The sequence below is a fragment of the Nilaparvata lugens genome, chromosome X, assembly GCF_014356525.2.
Source record: "Nilaparvata lugens isolate BPH chromosome X, ASM1435652v1, whole genome shotgun sequence".
NCBI lineage: Eukaryota > Metazoa > Arthropoda > Insecta > Hemiptera > Delphacidae > Nilaparvata > Nilaparvata lugens.
The window spans coordinates 86,834,912-86,856,006 of NC_052518.1; the positions used below are offsets into that span (position 1 = coordinate 86,834,912).

Sequence of the window (21,095 nt, forward strand, 5' to 3'; positions counted from 1 at the left end):
TTCCATCAATATTTATAAATGGACCTCGGGAATCATTCACACAACTTTCAAGTGTTATAATAATGAACACGGGAATCTGTTTAATAGACAGTGGGTGGGTAGGGGCCTACTTGATGAAAGTTTGCAGCTCGAGTTCCCAGAAAACAGGAATCGTTTGAAGCACTAAATTCCTCCTGTTACGCAAATAGCTTTCCCAAATATTCAACCAATGGATACACCACCAAGCCAGAAAATTAATTTCTCTTCTATTATGAAATACAATTATTTTAATAATCTTTATTTATTATAAAGAATATAATTGGTTTATACATTTACGGGATAGGAAATACACAAGTGACGCATAATCACGTCTGAATTACTCAACTGATTAATTTGAAATGTTGCATGAATATTCCCAAATTACCGGTGATGGATATAGGCCTATTTCAAATTCGTCAAGTTTTCAGTACGTCGAGTTTTCATTCAATTCGACAAGCTTTCAGTTTTTTATGCTTTGCTTGAGAGTGGTCATAGATAAATTAAGTGTATTCAACGGTTTATCTTCCAATTCTTTTTCTATCTATATCTTCTTCTTCTTCTATATCTATACTATATTTATGAAATAAGGAATTGGCTTATATATATGTACGGGATACGAAATACATGTTTGACGCATCATAGCGACTGAACTACTCAACTGATTAACTTGAAATTTTGCATAAAGATTCTTAATTTATCCAGGTTGGTTATGGGGCTATTTTCATTTTTGTCAATACATTAATTATAATTTTATTAATTGATACAAATTTTTCGTTTGATCCACTCGTCAAATGGATCAAATTTCGTCAGTAGATCAAATTTTTTGATCTACTAGTTTTTCTTTTGGAAATTATTACAGTTGTTAATACTTTCAATATGAGCATGAAGCGATGAGTGTGTGATCACATTGGATGCGTACGCCTATATGTGCAAGTGGTCAACCTGATCATGGTCGATGAGACCAAGCTTGCAGATGAGAAACAAAATCTGGAAAGAGCAATAAGGTACACTCACACTGAACTAGCACTTGCTGGTGCGTTCAGTATGAGCAGCTACATGCTAGTCACAATGTTTCAACAGAGAAAAGATAGCATGACGAGATATCCCATGGCATAGGTCGTTTATGTTCCAAATTTCACTGTTAACTCAAGCCGATTATTGTCGACTACCGTCTATTAATTATGTTTTGTTAGGGCGAGAGTGTACGAAAAAACGTCACAGTCTGAGAGACTGCCAGCGTCACATAGCTTCACGAAAAATAACTACTAGGACTATCGGCTGAGTTAACAGTGAAATTTGCAACATAAACGCCCTATACCATGGAATATCTTCTTATGCTATTTTTCCTCTATGGCTTCAATGACACTTGCCAGATTTTGTTTTTCGGCTCATGCATGATTCGACGTGCACCTGCATTCAATGTGATCACAACATTAAACTAAATTCAATCTATTTGTGCTTTAAATGGACCCTTACGGGTTACCTGATAGTATTAATAATAAAAATTTCCAGAAACTAACATTGATTTAATTTGAATTGAAACAACGGCAAGATTTGAAATACTATAAAACTGGCTCCATTTTCTAAGGTCTTTGTGCCTCCGAAGTAGGGAGCTTGAAATAAGAAATTAAATTTGATCTTGGGCCACTTAGAATTTGTATATTTACTTTATTAAATATTAATGAAAACCCTACAGGTTTACGAGGACCCATCATTGTATTTTCATTGTAGTTTCCAATAAATTGATTGAAACGAATTTTTAAATGAAATTATGAAATTGATTGATTGGAGCAATAGGAAAAATGGTACAAGACATCAATAAAATCACATAGAGTTGACAGCAATCGTACCAGATGACAAGATAAAGAACAAGATCAAGGGAACACAATAATGAAGGTAGTCAAACCTGAATTACGTGTTGAAGTCCTACAAGTCCGATTTGTTCAGAAAAGATAAGCAGTAAGCCGAATTATTAGAGAGCATGGCAAAAAGGATAAATTACATAATATATTCAATGAAAATTGACTGGATTGAAAGAAATGGAACCAGCAAAACACTAGACTAAACTAGAGTTGAGAAGTGAATAAGGAATCAGAGACTACAGTGCCAAGAAACCGTCACCCTTTGAATCGATCAAGTTGTCTAATATGGTATCAAGTTGGTCATAGGATTGATATTTTCATTTTGTGAGGAAATCTTTTGATGTAAGAATTTGAGAATTTAAAACAAAAATCCAATTTCTCACGAACGTTTCAAGCTATCAGGGCCAATTCAATTCCAAGTTGGGTATTATATTCTTACAATATTTATTGGCAATCCATCAGCTGACTCACAAATTTTAGAGGGTTGAAATACACGACAGTAATATATCAATATTTGCAGCATTTAGTGCATGCCATAGCCATACTTTTCAAGAACGAAGCATAAGTTGATTTAATGAATGCCTGTCTTAAATACAAGAGTACACTAAACTGATAATTCTGATAATTCAGTAAGCTAAACGTAATCTACATCAATCATTTGAGGTCAGTACGAAACTTGAAAATAAATACCAGCTCATTTATAGACCAGTTTTAGGTGGAGAAAATTTGTAAATTAGAATGACTTAATTTGTGGCTTGTTAATAAAGTAAATGAATACAAAATTATGAAGCCATTGTAATAACACAATGTTTATTCTTTAGAAAACGAATTAATTATCTGCATATGGAAGACTATTGAAGTTTACGACTGTGACGAAAATGGTATACAATTTACAGGATAGTTGAAGATTCACATCATTTAAGAGAGAGCCTTGACCCGTTGACAGAAAAGCATTGAATTTCATCAATATAAATACTTTTTTGTATGAAATAAGCGGGCAATTGAACTCTACAAGCTGGAGTGTGTTTAGACTACTTTCTTATCAGCCAGCTGAGTTTGGACCAAATCAATTTAATTATCAACTTGCAATCAGACTCACACTTGAGATTTTCTTGTTCTATTCCCACCCAGCCCAGCCGAGTGAGTATAAACAGTCCCATTAGGACTGTTGGTGATAATATTATCATTACAACAGACACGTTGTCCGTACAACAGACACGTTCACTGATACAGATATGTGAGAATCTGCCTTTAGTCAAAAGAAAAAGCAATTGAACGAGGCTAACAAACACTATAAATCTTAAAAGAAAACTAATAAAGTTGAAAGTGTGATTTCGAAAAGCCTTACTTATTTCTTCAATTGATCAGTCTTCCCTAGAACTGAATTAGGGGGTTTTACTCGCCTTTCAAAATAAATTAAGCGTTTTACAAGAGTTTCAAAAATATATAGAGATTGCACAAATATTTTAAAAATATAGAGGTTGTTCTGAAACTCATTCATAAAAATCTAAACTTGATTCGAATACGATTTTTATCATGGGCAAAAATAATATTGAGGAACTATTCCAATGATTTTTCTATCCCGTGACATGAACGAGAATAAATGAGTTTCTTCTATCATGGCAATAGTTATAGAATGAGCTTGGTTTTAATGTCTTTTAAAATCAGAAGAATGGCTGAATTTGTGGAATATATTGCCTTTATTGTTGAAATTCTATGTGAAAACCATTCATGATGAATTGAGAATATTATATTGTATCTATGAATGTATGTATGAATTAGTGAAGAATTGGTCGAATAGAGCTAACTTTCTCAACCTAATCAATAATACCAGTTCAAGTGAATTAGAACCCTGATCTGACTCAATAGATTGCATTTTTTTGAATTGAGTTGTGCCATTTCAACGGATTATCATATACTTTCTCAATAACAGATAAGTGAAGATAATTAATTGATAGAGCTGCAGAAAGTTTTACATGGAATTCATATGGCATAACAATATGTCTTATAAATTAGCAAGATAGATAATATGAGTCATTACAGAATTCCTGAAGTTTGAAACAGCTTATAATGAAAGTAATAAAACAAAAGTAATTCATTCCTCATTACATCCATAGAGCGTTCGTAGTGAACGTAGAAATATTCTCAGTTAGCCAACAATCACTAAAAATAATTTCAAATTTTGGTTTAGTAGTTGAAAGTAATTACTGTAGATAAGGTTTACAACAGAAAATACAACCGTTTGTTTTACAGAAAAATGGCTTGCATTTTTCATACAGAACCTCAGTTAAGTCGTTAAGCAGACGAGTCACTAAAAACAAAACTGTAAGGAAATTCCAAGAAACGAAAAACTTAATAAACTCATAACATATGTTTGTAAAGTTACAAATTTCTACTGATTTCGGGTAGTTACATTTATCAAAATACTAGCAGGAAACCCGTGCTCCGAAAGGGTCTATTTAAAACATGACAAACTGAAAACTTGACGTAATGAAATCTTGAAGAATTGAAAATAGGCCTATAACGATCCTCGGTTAATTAGGAATCTATATGCAGAATTTCAAGTTAATTAGTCAAGTAGTTCAAACGTGATGATGCGTAAAACATGTAAGCTTATTTCGTATCCCGTACATGTATAAGTAAACTCTTTTCTTTATAATATTGTAGATAATATCCGTATAATATCAACACGAGTCCTAACTTTTTCCTATTGGTTCTCTCCAACTTGTTATTGAATTATATTACTGTATTACAATTTAGATTGTAAATACAAGTGACAGACTATGCAATAGACGTTGTGCGTTCATTCCAATTGATGAAAGGTAGAGTTTTTATGCTTTCGTTAACATGTTTAGAAAGCCCCGATTTGCACCCATATTGGATATAGGTATTTGGAATATGTGAGTGTGAACAAAACGTTCATCAACCAAATCTGGAAAATGGGAAATTTGAACCAAGAACGGTTTCTTATGAAATTTGGATCGTTGTTTTTTATGAAATCGAATATTCCTTCCCATTGAAGAAAAACCATAAAATATTGAATATCTCTCCTAATTAGATTGTTTATTAACGCTTCCAGTTCAACACATGAAGTGAATATAGTTACTCTTAGCTATTGTACTTGAAGGAGTATATTGCGAGAGCAGCCTAGATCTAGTCTACTGTGCTCTATGCTTTTGATTTACAAAACGGTGTCGCTCTAGCTAGCTTTCGCCATATTGAAAAGCGAATGAAATACTGGTCACCTGACAAGAATTTACGGTAAGTAATTTCATGTTTTATGACCAGATGGACAATGACATGCACTCAGTAAACAAACAACATTCCTTCAAGCAACTGGGGTTTTCAGAATTGACGAATGGAAACAAAGAATACAAACGACGGCATTAAAGAAAATGGATAAAACTAATGATGAATACAAAATAGCATTACAACACAAAAGAGTAGTGAGTGGGTGAACGAGGATGAAAATACTCAGACTGATTTGCTTTCAAGACTGATATACATAATAGTAAGTATTCACATGGTTCCCGCTCATCGTATAACAAGGCTATGCACAGCCTAAATAGATTGAATTCCACATGGTGTGTGCAGAATATGAGAAAACGTTATTTTTGAAGATTTTTCCGTCTACTCTTCTTCCACTGTTTGTTGGCAAACTTGGATTCAAATTCAGTACACACCAAGCGAAATTAAACGAATTCAAATTTAAGACTGTTGAATATATAAATACCTTAACTGATATTCCTATTTTAGAATTGTAAAAAGACAATGGCAAAAGGTAATAAGATAGAACTCACCGTACAGTTTTTGCTAATTCTTTTGGATGAAATTGAATTGATGAAGATTAGAACAGATCTTTTGATTGGAGAAGAACAGAGTAGAATGGAATAGAATAACAAGGGAAATTAGAAAACAAGGGAAGAGTCATGAACAATCGGCAAGAGAACAAGTGAAAAGAAAGAAGGCTAAGATCATTATTGATATACATTTTCAACTCAAAAATAGAAAGATTCATATTTCAAAAGTATTTTCTCTCTTGGATAAACATATTCAAAAAAGGTTCTTCCATTAACAAAACGTTTGTATTCTTTTACTGTATTTTTTGACAAATAGTCCTTCTTGACGATTTCCTATACTCTTTTAAGAGTCTCAAGGAAGAAAATTTAAGCAAAAACAAATCAATATCACGTACATGGTAATTCAATATTATTCATAAACAGCGACTCAATGATAATGAAGAGGAAATCTCCTCACTGGTTTGCCTGCCTTTCACTGCCAACAGCAAAAGTGCCGAGCAGAGTGGTTTTGTTATTATGAGAAATAGTTTTACAAAAAACATTGACTGGCGAGACTTTTCAACCCTCGAGTCCGCTGAGCTTACTCATAAGCGGAGAAGTTCCGCTTCTCTAAAACATTCTGCTTGCAAGCAATTTGCAGATACATTGGAAAATGCGTATGATACATACAAAATAAGTCGTATATTTGCGTATGTTATAAATGAGTATGTTGACAAATAAACGAATATCTATGGATATTGCCTTGATGAGTAGAAAAGGTGAACGAAGTTTGTAGACTCCGCAGTGGAAGGTAAGCTTAAAGGTTTTCTAATCAAACACATATACTGTATTATATTAACATGCAAGTAGATAGAAAGTTCAAGATATTTTGCAATAAAATTGGGCATCAAATAATACAGAGAGTAGTAAGAAGAGAGAGCTGAGGAACTGAGGCTAAAGATTCATTTTCTCAGTTACTCAAATTAATAAAAGGGTGAACGTTTTGATAGAACTAAATAGTACTTTGAACTAATTATTCATTGGAAGTAATTTAAAAGTACGACCTCGCGATTATAAGTTAGCGTGACTATGACAGCTCCAACGTTTTTAAATTGGTTCAACTACTACACATTCTACTTGAAGAGATGAGTTTTTGATGGCGCAAGTCTGGTTTACAATTGGACTTGGTGCTGAGTTTAGAACCTGCATTTGACGAACTCAAATCAAGCATTCACTTTGATGTGTTAGTCAGAATGCTGGATAGGATTCATGTGCTGCTTGTTTCGCCCTATGCATGCAAAATAAAACTCGCTAGCATCCCTCGACAAGCCACTCAAAAACAGACGGATTTCAAAATTAAACTTCACTTATAAAATTACAAACAACGCATACGATGAGATTGTTTTTAATTGAATACGACTGCCACTAGACATTGCCGAACTCCACTATTACTAAATTGAGAGTCGTTCATCTGGAAACCGAGTATTACACTTCAATATAAAATACACTCAAGTATTATTTATCAAAGTGGCACACACCAAAACAAACTAATATAAAGAAGGCTGAAACCAGTTGACAAATAGGGCGATCTATTAGGAAAGAAGGTGTAGCCTAAATAAAAGGCCAAATATCTAAGAGAAAAAAGTTTTCCAAATTATACCACAGTTATCCTACACATACGAAATCATTTAGAACTGGAGGATCGTGATGATGGGTAGCATTTCTAATTGTTGGAGGACAATTTTTCTCATAATCGAGATTGTGAATTAATGGAACTTATTATAAAAATATAGATGGAATTATTCAGGTTGGATAAGAAGCACAGATTGCCGAATTTTAAAATACCAAATTTGCAATACTCTCACATAAGGACGATATTGTTTGATTAGTTTTTATCTCCGTCAAACGATGCTACGAGTGATGAATATTCGGAAAAACTTAAACATTGCTGCTTGTGGGCCTAACAAATAAAAATATAATACAAATATAATGACATACAACAATTCATGCTCAGTAAACATGATACATGATTTCTATTATTCAAGGTTGATTTTTTAATTTTTATTATTTACTGAACGTTTCTTCATGTTGAGCCATGCCTAATTGAAAACACAACTGAGAATGTTGTCATAATGCTATCACCGAGAATGTTTAATGTTAGATACGAAAATAGACTCACTAAAAATAGATGTTCATAATCAATAGACTGAATAAAATCTATGAAGGGGAAATTAATCTATTGATATTGATAGTGGTGTAGTAACCAAGAGTACAGTCTATGAATAAATGTGCTTGTGACAAAGTCGAATAATAAAAAAGTAGTTGCTACGTGCATAATCATCACCATCGTCAATAAAAAATATTAAAGTCATGTTCGCAAAATTTTAGATACAATAACTGTATCACAAAATCATCGTTACAGATGAAATTTTATTGAACCAGTCGATATAGGATAATCTTATTCCAAATACAATTTTCAAAAATTAACACCAACGAAACACTCGCGATAAAATGAAAACACTTTTATCCGAAGTCAAATACGAGAAGTGAATACCGTACATTAGCTAAAAGAGATTAGAGAACAAGACAACAAAAATCATAAAAAGATACAGCAGGATAGTATTAGGCTATTTCCAAGATAAGAAATGAGATCGGTCTATTAAGGAACTTGAAAATGCGTAATGCTTTTGAAAGCATATTACCAGAAACATTCATTTAATGTAGCCGATATGTTAATATAGTATTTTGTTTTTGATCAGGTTACTCCCGTTTTATCGGATGAGCACGTTAAACTGTCGGTCCCGGCTGAATTATGACAGTCGTATGGCCCATTGACGGTCAAAAGATATATTCAGGCGAGGTGGAACTTCCGCCAGGAGCTCCCCACCAATAAAAGACATACGATTATTATCATAATATAGCCTACTACACATTGGATAAGAATGAAACCCCTACAATTCGAAAATTTGTATGAGCCTCCCCTGTATACGAAAAATGATAAACCCAACTTTCGAGTTTGAAATTTCTAATATTCGGAGATTCTTCGGTTTGAAGAAGACCGCAGTCTCGTGTGTTTCGAATCACTGTAATGAAGTTTCACTGTATAATTTAATATTCCTTGTCTTTTTTTCTTTAGGGCTACTTCTAATATAAATAAAATAAAAATATAAATCTCAGTACCCTTTTAAATCATAAAAGGTAAAATAATAAAATAAAGGTAAAATGATAAAATAATTTAATATTTTTAATAGGTATTTTTATTTTATTTAATATTCCTTATATTAGCACGTAACAGTATATTTATGTATTTATTTATATATTGAACCCCCAAAAAACTGGTAGATATATATGACCATGGGTGAAAAGAAGGGGGAGGGGTAGCGGGAGAAGAATGAGAGAGAGAATGAAAGACGAGCAGAAAGAAGAAATAAAAATGGAGGAAAATAACTAGATGCGTGAATCTGAAGTATGTGCCAAATACGCCTAAGGAAAGAAAATTGGAAGCTGGAACACCTAGAATAGATTGAGATGATAGAAAATTAGTAGGTACTGAGCTTCAAAAAACTAGGGAGCTAACAAGTTTGAGCCTTGCTATTGCAACATGAAACATACAATACATGCTAATCAAAATGAATGCTCATGAAGTTCTGAAAAGGCTGATGGTAGCTGAAGCTGTTGAAGATAAAGTTTTTTATGTATTTTATCTCAAACGAATGTGTGATTTTAAAAATGAATTATTGTCTACAGATGGAGATGCTTATTATAAAATGAAAACCACTTGATATTGTCGAAATCACTAATTTCTTGAAACAATTTGAGAACCCATTTCGGTTGTTACACCATTATGAAGTAAACTGTAAGCTCTGAAATTGCAAATGATTTGATTGATTATTGTAATTCAAAGAGTCTGTGAATGATTGGAAACAGACAATTGAACTTTTATATTCTATCTGTAATTCTCCTGAATTAAAAGAAATAGACCTATACGATTTTCAAACAGTAGGCTCGAGGCAAAAAGAGAAGCCGAAGGCTACGATTCTTACAATCACTGAATACAGTAGTAGAGTCATTGAAAAGTAAGTGAGGAATATTATAATAGAGGATGATTGTAGAATAATGTAAAATAATGAAGAATAGTATTCGACAGAAAAATAAATACAGAATACAAGTACTTTCGTAGTTTCAATTGGATATATCGTTGAATAGAATGTCGGAAAACCTACTTCCACGGTGGGAGCAGAGACCAGATAAAAAGTTTCAATTTTCGCATCACTTGACAGAATTCCATGAGTCGAAATCTTCAATTCAGTGTTTACCGTGTTCAAAGTGAAGTGAGTTGGTAGCAATTACATGGAATTATCCCCAGTTTATAAAACGAACTAAGCGTTTGTGATAAATCGGAATCAATTTGGAAAACTGGTGGACAAAAAAGTACTTTTTCAATAAACATTTCCCTCGATTCCTATCTTTGGAATCATTTCCATGAATGCACGAAACGTTTCCCGCTTTTCCAGTCGGGGAAATTCCATTTATCGACGTCTAGACTAACCAATTAATTGGAGAGCGTGTAATAATTTCACATAAAACAGAGCAGGACACAATAGGTGGCTTTGGCCGGAATAGAGATGTGTTCAGAGAATTCTGTTTGACGGTAGCGAATAAAAACGAAATAGGAATTGTTACCACAGTGTACCATCAATATAAGTTCAATGTTCAATTGAATTCTCTAATGATGTTTTTCCTCTACAGAAAAAATGAAACTAAAAGTAAATAAAGATTCAGTCAGTAACAAAGTAGAAAAGAGATTACTAACAGTGAGAATAAATTGTGCATCTCAGTCAATCAGAGGAATACGTTCGATTTTGTGAATAACGATCAACTCAATTAGAGAATGATGGTCGTCGTATTGACCATCGTTTGTCGTTTGATGTTAGAATAATTTGAGACTTATTCCCGTTTCTGGACTTTTAACCATCCAGGTGTAATTTAAATATTGAACATTCTGCACTTGATTTATTTTAACATCGTCAAGCAAGATTTTCTGTCAGGTTATCAAATTTATTAATTGAAATAATGCTAAATGTCTCTGGAGAACACAGTTAATCATTGGCTATTTTGAAGTGAGAAGGCGAAAATCATTAATACTCACATAGGCTTACCGTTTTTAATTCATTGATAAGGAATTAGTTTCAAATATAAATTTGATACAATATTGGAATAGGTGTGAAATTTTTGTAGAACACAGAGGATGTCGTTTTCCTGATTTTTGTTACAAGATTGAGGCCCGATTGCACAAAAGCCGGTTAAATTTTAATCTTAATTAATTTCACAAGAACCAATCAGAGAAAGCTTTCTTGAAAAGACCGCTTCTCTGATTGGTTCTCGTGGAATTTATCACGGTTAAATTCTTTCAAACAACCATCACTGAGTTTGTGAAATATCAATTTGTGAAATATACATTATTAGGTGAAGGAATTGAATGTTGACTAATTGTTTCTTGGCAATCGATCGTATATATATATATATATATATATATATATATATATATATATATATATATATTTATTGATTCAAATAAAGAAAGAGTGGAAATATTACGGTAGACTAAATTTGAAATATCATCTATTCCGTACATCAACAGGTTTATTCTTAGAATGAGGTTTGATATATTAATAAAAGTGCTTCTAGCGCAAAGTTTGCTTGATTATGATAAATGATTTTCGCATGGGTCAATCGGAATACTCAGTAAGGATGTAACAGTTGAGATAAAACAATGTCCACCGGCAATTTATTAGAAGGAAATGAGATCTAAATTTATTAGAAGTATTTTCAAGTGAGATAGAAATTGGTGAAAATAAGAAGGCGTCAGACCATACCTGAACACAAAGCAAAAACGATCAAATGAAATTTTAAATTATGGAATTCTTTATAATAATACATGAAATTCAAGGGTCGTATTGGGGTTACAGATTGAAAGGTAAATAATACTGGATTACAAATGAAAAATTGAACTGAAATATGATTACATGCTACTATTATTCATAACGATATAATTATTAAAAATAGGCTATAACTGTTTGGCTTTAATTGGAAAACTGTAATGTATACGTCATAACATGGTATTTTGAATACACATCAAATTGCCACTTGAATTTTACTAATTTATTGAATGAGCTTATTCATTGGTACATCCACTGATTGGCCGGAAAATCCCCTGATTCATCGTACACTTCATTCAGAATCTAAGTTCACGATCTCTAATTCGAAGGGAGTAGTACTACTTTAAAAACTCAACACGGAATGCAATAGAGTTTGATTTTCTTTTCTTTCTAGAGCAACCTTCCCTCGTACAGCTGTCATTGCTATAATATAAAGGGTTGATGAAATTATGGAAACAGCTAAATATTTATTTACATGGATAATTTGACAGCAGGACTCATTGAGGGTCCTATTTGAATTAAATAAAACTACTTTCCTGTTGCTTCAAAATTTTGGTCCGTCATCTTGGATCCGCCATTTTGAATCCAACTTCATTTCTTTTTTTAATGGGCAGGTGGTCATATGATACATAATTTTGATACCGAATTTCAAGATGAATGGCGAAAACCACACATCGATATCTCAAACCGTTTCAGTCATTCGCATTCAAAGATACTAATAAATCATGCAAAATTGAATAAATGAGTAAGTACATTAAAAATCTCAAGTATCAAATTGTACTTTTCAAGTGTTAGTGGCCACTTATAGTAACATCTACTCACATATTCAACACTTAAAACAGATTTTTAATGTACTTATTTATATGATTTATAAGTATATTTGATTATGGAGAACTTTGAAACGGATTGAGATATCGATGTGCGGTTTTCGACATTCTCTTGAAATTCTTTATCGAAATAATGTATCATATAACCAACCACCTTCCCATTTAAAAAAATATTTATTTTAATTCAAATAGGATCCTCAATGAGACCTACTATCAAATTATCCCTGTGAAATAAATATTAAGCTGTTTCCTTAATTGTCACCAACACTCTGTATTTACGAAAGTAGATTGCTCCAAGAGAATTTTCTTCAAGTTCTAATAATTTAGAATGGGTCTCAAGAGGCCAATATTCGAATATTCAAATTGAATTTGTTTCATAGAAATAAAAATAAAAATCCAAGTAACCTTTTTTAAAACTGTTTAAAAAATTTAAACCTACCACATCTTCAGCTGAGCTTGAACTGAACCAGCTGAACCTGAACTTGAACCTACCACAGTTCAGCTGAAGATGTGGTAGGTGTTACCATGAAACCTGGTTCTGTAAGATAAATTAATTTTCGAATAAATTAAAGTGGTATTGACATCATCAACCTCTTATTCTTTCAAACTTATTTTTGTTCATTTATCTTTTTTCAATTGTTTACTTCAAAAAGCCCAAAATAGTGACTAGATGCTGTTAGTGTAGAATAGTACATAGTATATTAACAAATATTGTAGCAAACATAGTATATCATTCTAAATCGAATTCATAGTATATCTATTGTGTTTGATGTCTATATATATCTATTGTGATGATGTGTTTGTTTTTTGAAGTGTGAATAAATTGTTATTTTGATGAGCGATAGCTTAACCTAGATTTTGATTTGGACTGTACTATAAATTTGAAAAGGGACAGTTTTGGGAATAAGCCTTTTGTGCCTCTCCATATAACTGTGAAAACAACTTTACGACTGAAAAAATGAATAAATAAATATAAAATATAAATTCAATCTTTCGTTACAAATTGTCTATGCTTTTACACTCCAGAGCGAAGCTCGGTGACCCGATATTGAATAAATTAACTCAGAGACTTCAAACTATTCAGAAAAATATGTTTCAGAATCACTCACGGTCATTATATTATACAAACAGCTGAATCATTATCAGCTCATGACTAAGCATAAGCATAATATTTATCAGGTTGATCATGGATCACCCACGGCGTTTTATATTAACGGACAAATAAACCAGGGTAGTGCGAAGCAACGAGTTCAATTCCTATTGCGACTGGCATTTAATTCCCTCAAAACAATTCTAATACGCACAATTCATAGATTTATGTGGTTATCAGTAGCAAATAAAAAATGAATGAATTCATCGTACGTTATGTAGAAATTATATAATGACATGTTAAAATTCCGCTTCTACTACGCTCAGGTGGTTATGAAAAATTAAAATTAATTTAATATTCATCAATAGGCTTTATTGAAAAATAAAGTAACTGGGACACTGCACATCAAGCTAATAACAAGCTAGTAACATAATATGAAGAGAAATTTTATCGATCAGGTTCCTAAATTTCATTACGAACAGCGAAATCATCCCAAGTTCCTCATTTTCTAATCGTTCGTAAACCGCTAATCAAGCCATTTGCGCCAAGAATTTTCTAAAATTCTAAAAAAAAATATCCTTTGTACCACTAATTCTAAAATGAGCTAAAAATTTTCTAAAATTCGAAAAAAAATATCCTTTGTACCAATAATTCAACATGTGCTAAAAATGTTGTTAATGAACAAGAAAACCAAATGCGAGAGGCTGTTGCATATATTTTAAGTTAATTCAAAATAATAACTGGTGTTAATTTTTTTCTTAAAAAATTAAATGTTTATGTAAGCAGAAATTATTATCTGGTAATCGGCCTCTTGTAATTAAGACAGATGGAGAAATGGACCACGTTTTAAATAATTTAATAATGGACCTCACTGCGAAATAAACATAATATTATATCACTTGTCAAGAAGCAAACATTGAGAGAGCTGATGAAAAACATTATTGTCAATGAATTTATAGTAAATTGATAACTATTTAATTACTACTTTATCAATTTACTCATAAATTAATTTATTCATTGATTGGAAAGAGAAGTTTCAGTATGCAATTACGTAAACAGTACTCCAGACGCAATAATGAACTTTATCAAATTAAAAAGATTTTCCCTCAATATCCTTGTGCTCTCATATGTATCTAAAAATAAATAGATAAATATCCTTTTTACCACCTGCAACCGCAATAATTCAACATGTGCTAAAAATGTTGTTAATGAACAAGAAAACCAAATGCGAGAAGCTAGTGCATAACCTGCATATAATATTTTATGTTTGCTAATTTCATAATTAAAGTCACGTACCAACTATTAAATAGGAAATAATAGATGAATAGTGGAGAAATGTAACGATAAGAGGTGTTTTATCAATATTAATGATTGAGATACATATGAGTATGAGGCATTCGTCAGAATTCTCGAATCATAAAATTAATAATCTAATCTACGACTGAAAACAGCACAATAGTCTATATAAACATAGACATAGTTCATATTGTCTATTATTCAGGTTGAATTCATGTTTCATAAACAGAAGAACTAGCAATTATTGGGCAACAAGAAAAATAATTTGACCATGTGTTCACTGTTGATCACTAAGGGATGTGATCCCTGTTGGAAAACCGCGTGAATAATCAAGAAACATACATATGGGATAAAATGAATTATCATTACGGTACCAAGCATAGTCAAAATCACAGAATCAAATTTAATATTTCAAACTTGTCAATCTGCGGGTCCAGGCAATAAACAGGAATTTGAATCTAAAGGGAATGAATAAGGAACCTACAAGTGATCCAGTCATTGAATAATAAGAGGGATTCATTCAAAAAATAGTATAATCAACTTTACTCGTCCGAAACTTATGTTCCTACAGTTACCTGGAAAATTAGCTATTCCTCAAGCACTGGTTATAGAGCGCAAAGCACAACTTTTATGCTTTAGTCAAGAAAAATAAATAAATATTTTTCTGGTTTTTCCCGCACTAGAGCGGTAAGTAGTTTTTGTAAATGAATCATGCAACTTGTAATAACAACTAACTATTTGTGAAATTTGTTAATATATAGCTTGTAAATGTGTAGTTTTGAAATCAGTAATTACGACTGACTTCTAGGTGTTCCTGTATAGAATAATGGTGATAGTCGAGATCAGCATCAATATTACTTCAAAATTACACAAACTTTTGAGAAACTGTAGGAGATATTAGACATTTTTACACAAAATTTATAATTTATTTGAGAATTTATTCAGTAGTTGAGAGATAAAGATACAGTACTGAGAGTCCTCCCAACTAATAGTGAGCGTGATATGGAGGGGGAAAGAGCATAAAATTCTCCCAAAAATCTTTTGACATTCAATAGTAAATTTAGGATTTTTTTAACGTGAACGTTCGCAAAGTATGTTTGCTGCACTCAAGAAACCATTCCATACTCGCCATCATGTGTGTAAGCTATTTTTCCAGTGCAGCAAAGTGCCACTATGAGCAGTAGTCAAACAAATAACTATTTTTGTTACAGAATATTGAGCAGACATGGAAGATTCCATTTTGGTTACGCCTCCACTACACTTTCTCAGGGGATTCTGATTCTGATCACACAATAGTGAAATTCAAGTTATAAAGTCAGCAACTGATTAACATTGGTTTGCTATCCCTATCCACCTCTACACCGTTGTCAAATCATTAGTAGGCTATGATGAAGTATAATTAACTACCGGAATATTTAATATTGATCATGAAAATTTATTATTGAATATTATATCAAAATGTATATATTATTGCCGGTCAGGATAGCGAAGACGACTAGGGCGATGCATCCTTCAGTCGGCTAGTGCTACATGGTCGTGGGTTTGATTCCCGCCTGTAAGCATTGACGTTTGATCATCTCACTAAATCACCCTCGCACTTTCCATTACCCACGCACAAGCAAAAAGCTCATCATAGCATCATCCGCAAAATAAAAAAAATAATTGAAAGATAATATTTTCTTGATTATAACATATATGATATATAATTGATAATTATCATGAAGAATCAACATTTAATATTAGGTCAGATATAACGGGATGACTTGAAGCATATATCTTTTACGTGACTTCTATCTATTCAGCTATCCAGTAGCTTGTTTCTACTACAAAAGGCGTTGGAGAAAGAAAATTGGCATATTTTTCAAGATAAATTATTTTGAATTAGGCCTACATGTATTTGGAGATACAGTATCTATAGCATTCTCTTATGCAATTTTGTAAATCAAATCAAGAGAGCTACTAAAAGAAAATATTCAAATTAAAGGTGGGGAAGAGAATACATAAACGTTTTCAAGTGAAGTGAGCCATTCAGAATAGATCTATAAATAATATTATCGTCAATTAATATTAATCAATTTATATTCCCTACAACAGATAATAAATAGATTAAACTTAATAAGCAATCAGTGAAACCCAGAAATGAAGACCAAACGTAGAACAGATGATATCCCTTTTTTTCTTGAGGGTGATGCCCACATAAGCTCCCACATAAATTGTGCGTGAGTAATGGAAATTATATTATTGCTGTATTATTATTTATCATAGACAATAGATACAATCAAATTGAAAACAATAGGCATTCGACAAAACTGTTTTTAACTTTAGGCTAATTTAAAATAAACAGTCCAGAGGTTATGTAAAGTTCATGATTTGATTCACACAGAATGTTAATTTCAAGTCCAATAAAATTCATCAGCTTGAATTTTTAATTTATCTGATTACTAAAAATTATGTTGAGAGATGAGTTGAAAATATTATTTGCCAATTAGATGATGAATATAAGATACACTTATTCATGTTTTCACATTCATACTCTCAACTAGACTTTTTAGATAAACTGGACTTATTTGACACTATTATTTTCCACAGCTCCATGAATGCACTCCCAAACCACCCAACCATTTTAAGCTGTTGTGAGTTAGTATAGAGTCAAAATATATCGTGGACTACGTAGAGAAATACAATTTAAAATGTAAGAACAGTCCCTTGGTGTGAATCGAGTTAGAAGGTAGCCTATAAATTTACCATCTTATAATGAAACATAATATATTTGATTAATCAATGCATTCAATAATTTAGAAATTTATACTTTATAACATAACTTCAGGGTTTACATATCCAAAAAATCTGATTTTATAAAGAATAGTCTTTTATAGATAATCTTGTGAATCATTACTCTTATGGAATTGATTTCTGATCTGAAGGGTCAAGCTTGACATTCTTGAATTCTCTACTTTATTCATAAACCTTATGTAACAAATATTGGAAATTTTCATTGTTTTATTCAAATTACTTTGTTATAAAATAATTCAAAATTTATTAGTAATTTCATTTAAATACAATAATTAATACCCTAATGCAGGTATCCAAATTGAATTTGTCAATTATAACATTATTCAAATTCGACTAAAACTCAATAACTTACATTTGTATTCAACGCATAATTTAGAAACCCCCGACAGATAAGCCTTAATTCATATCAGTGGGTAATAGATCTTTCTAGAACTAATACTACAGCTAGACGAGTGAATACTAGTATTAGACCCATCCCGACTTGCAACTCTCGTATCAAACATCACCAAATTGCTCAAACAAAAATTGCAGAGCTGTCAACAGAAAATGAACTACAGGTGACGCAGATTTTTGGTGATGGGAGTAAAATAATGATTGGATAAACAATGACGTTTGGAAAGTAGCTTTGGATTGGATGAACAATTATTCATAACAGTTTGGAGAGTGGTTTAATAAAATAGAACCGAGATGAATCACTTCACTTCAGAGAGATAGTACTGTATCAAAAATGACAAGAAAATATTTTTTCAAAAATGAGACTAATTTTTCACCGGATAGATTAAAAAATCTAGAAAAAGTTTACTAAAAATACTTGAAAACATAACTGTCTAGCATAAATTTCAGTAATTTTCTTGTGTAAGATATTCAATGAATTTTTCTACAATTTTATTCTAACGATGAAATGGAGTGTTACTAATTCGAAGAAACTTCTCACTGAAAAAATTACTCTCAAACCACCTGCTCACTTCAGACAAAATGAAAGTTAAAAAGATAAAACTTATCTACAGAAACTTTTTGCAAATACTTCCATACCTTCAAACCTTAACCTATAACCATCATCTAGCAGGTAATTTGATAAATTTGGGATTAACAAATATAGACAACTTTGGAAGGACGAAAAATTCGCACCTAACAGAAAAATATTCACTTCAATGCGACGCTCTGTAGAATGTAATGTATTTAGCTTATTGGAGATACAGTATGATATTATTTAATAAGCAAACAACACCCAAACTGTGATCAAATTAGAGAACAAATAATATAGCATCAATGGGCAAAAGCTACTTCAAATTAGTCACTAATTCCAGACAGAGATTAACGTTCAAGTGAAGTTGCGACGCTTATCTGGAATAAATCAAATCAATTTAAATACTAGAATTTTTAATCGAGCCCGGAAGTACTCATCAGTAAGAAAGCCGAAGATGTTAGAGAAAAAAATGAGCCAGGCAGACTAAGCTAAGTACGGTATTGACTTCTTAGGTTAGGTTACGATGGTTATCATATAAATTGATTTATATTCCAATAATTGAAACTTATTTTTCATAAGCTACATTTGAAGAACTTTGCAAACATCACAAGAATGCTAGTTAATGGGATGATATTCATAAGAAACCTCTGTCTCCACTTACTTGTATAGTTATGGTAATTATTGAGTAAGGATATAATAACTCAAACCAAATTGGAAAAACGAGACAAGGTAACTAAGTGCCATGATTTCTAACTATTTTTCACGATATACACATGAAAAATGCTCAAACAAAAGCGTTTGATACGTGTTTTAGGAGTGATTACACCAATGTAAAGATAGGACGATTCACTGATAAGAAACATTCAAATGACTATCCTAGGTAGGTTAGTAAGGTTGGAACGGCTTACTACTATTCATAAAACCCTGTTTGATTATAAGAGACTAATATACATAAAATAACACAATTAAACAGTTGAAATAATATGATAATAAATAATATTCAACCGGGAGGTTCACTCCTAACGGTGTCTTACCAAGCAATAAGAGTCTATGCGTTGCTCTATACACTTGTTTATCCTTCTGCAGCTGTTGGTTTATCTTTTTATTTGTTTCTTTCCCTTTTTTAGTCTCTTCCTGGTCCGCTTTTGAAGTGGCACTACTTCCAAAACACCCCATAACATTTGTCCAATTTAGTATAGGTAGACAACAGGATTCCGTATCTGAAGCTGAAGATTGCTGTTGTGTGGTAGTGGGTCCAGTCGCCACTTTAGTTATCAGAAATCGGTCGCGCTTACCAAAATTATGACAGTACTAAGATAAAGCTAGCAAAGAGGATCTGATTTCACACGATTTTAACGAGCACAATAACTTTTTAAAATGAAGAGGTAACTATAAAAATCGGTACAGCTCTAGACAAACCGAGGATATAACACTGAGAATTGATACCAGACGCAAAGGCTTATGGGTGCTTTGCAGTGCGATCTTTGCACCGATTAAATCTAACTAAACGAGGTCTTTTCTGACAGAAACCGACAAAAACTGTACCACACGAGACACCTTTATCCATTTCAGATCATTCGCTCGCTGGTTGAAAGAAATTTCTAAAATAAAGTCTCATAAACAGACGAAAATCGACACAGTCCCCGGCGGTATAACTATGTCGTCTGCTCCTGCAGGCTACGGCGAACAGCGACGTATGGTGTTTAGAAGGCCGTGTCTCAGAATGAAAACTCTCTATTGGTTGGTGGCCGATCAGCTTCAATAAATAGCAGCTAGGGGACGCTAGATTGTGGAGTGAGCTGGAATCAGTCGATAACATTGAAATGGCGCCTCATTTGAAATTATCTCACTTTGTGATCACGTTTTTTGTCATCAAAACTGATATTATGAGCTATTCATCAATATACTCTGTAATGACCCTTGAAAAAAATCTTTTTTCTTCAATAAATGAAAACAACACGCACACCACCAATTCCATTCCTGCAAAATACTGAATAATCACTCAAGTAGATAATGGAAGTTTCAGGTTTACAAAACCTACAGTGTAAGAGCTACAGAATACTAACTTGAGTAGATAGAATGGACACATTGGTTTTCAAATAAAATCATTTCATATATAAAATAGAATAATTTCTGGGATAATAATATTAGGAAAATTCAATTAATTCCCCCACCATTTTATCATGATTTTATGTTCATGAGTGGAAGTACTACTAAACTACCTACTAATAATATATTTTTCTCCCCTTCAACATCTGAATAGTCCTAAGTTTAGTACCTAAAAACTAGTCATTGAAAATCGATTTTATATTATGAACAATTATTATTCATTCTTCACTCTTGAAAGTACAATTTCAAATTTAGTTATAAAATACTTATCGAGAGAGGGTAACGATTGGGATTTTATACATGGATGTAGATTGAGCTGACAACTCATTTGATTCTATTTTCTAGTAATTCAGGTATTCCTTCTTCAAGTTATCCCTTCCATTCCAGCGGACACTTCCATCAGGCCTCCATTCAT

General features: G+C 32.2%; 1 protein-coding gene across 1 annotated transcript in view; it reads right to left on the minus strand.

The window, feature by feature from the left end:
• Window positions 1-20,270, minus strand: part of LOC111059791 (guanine nucleotide-binding protein G(s) subunit alpha) — a 79,527-nt gene extending 59,257 nt beyond the window's left edge. Inside the window, exon 1 of the mRNA XM_039441811.1 lies at window positions 19,606-20,270. Within this exon, the coding sequence (XP_039297745.1) occupies window positions 19,606-19,747 (142 nt within the window). The 5' untranslated portion in view covers window positions 19,748-20,270. The remainder of the gene's footprint in view (window positions 1-19,605) is intronic.
• Between the last annotated feature and the right edge of the window lie 825 nt (window positions 20,271-21,095).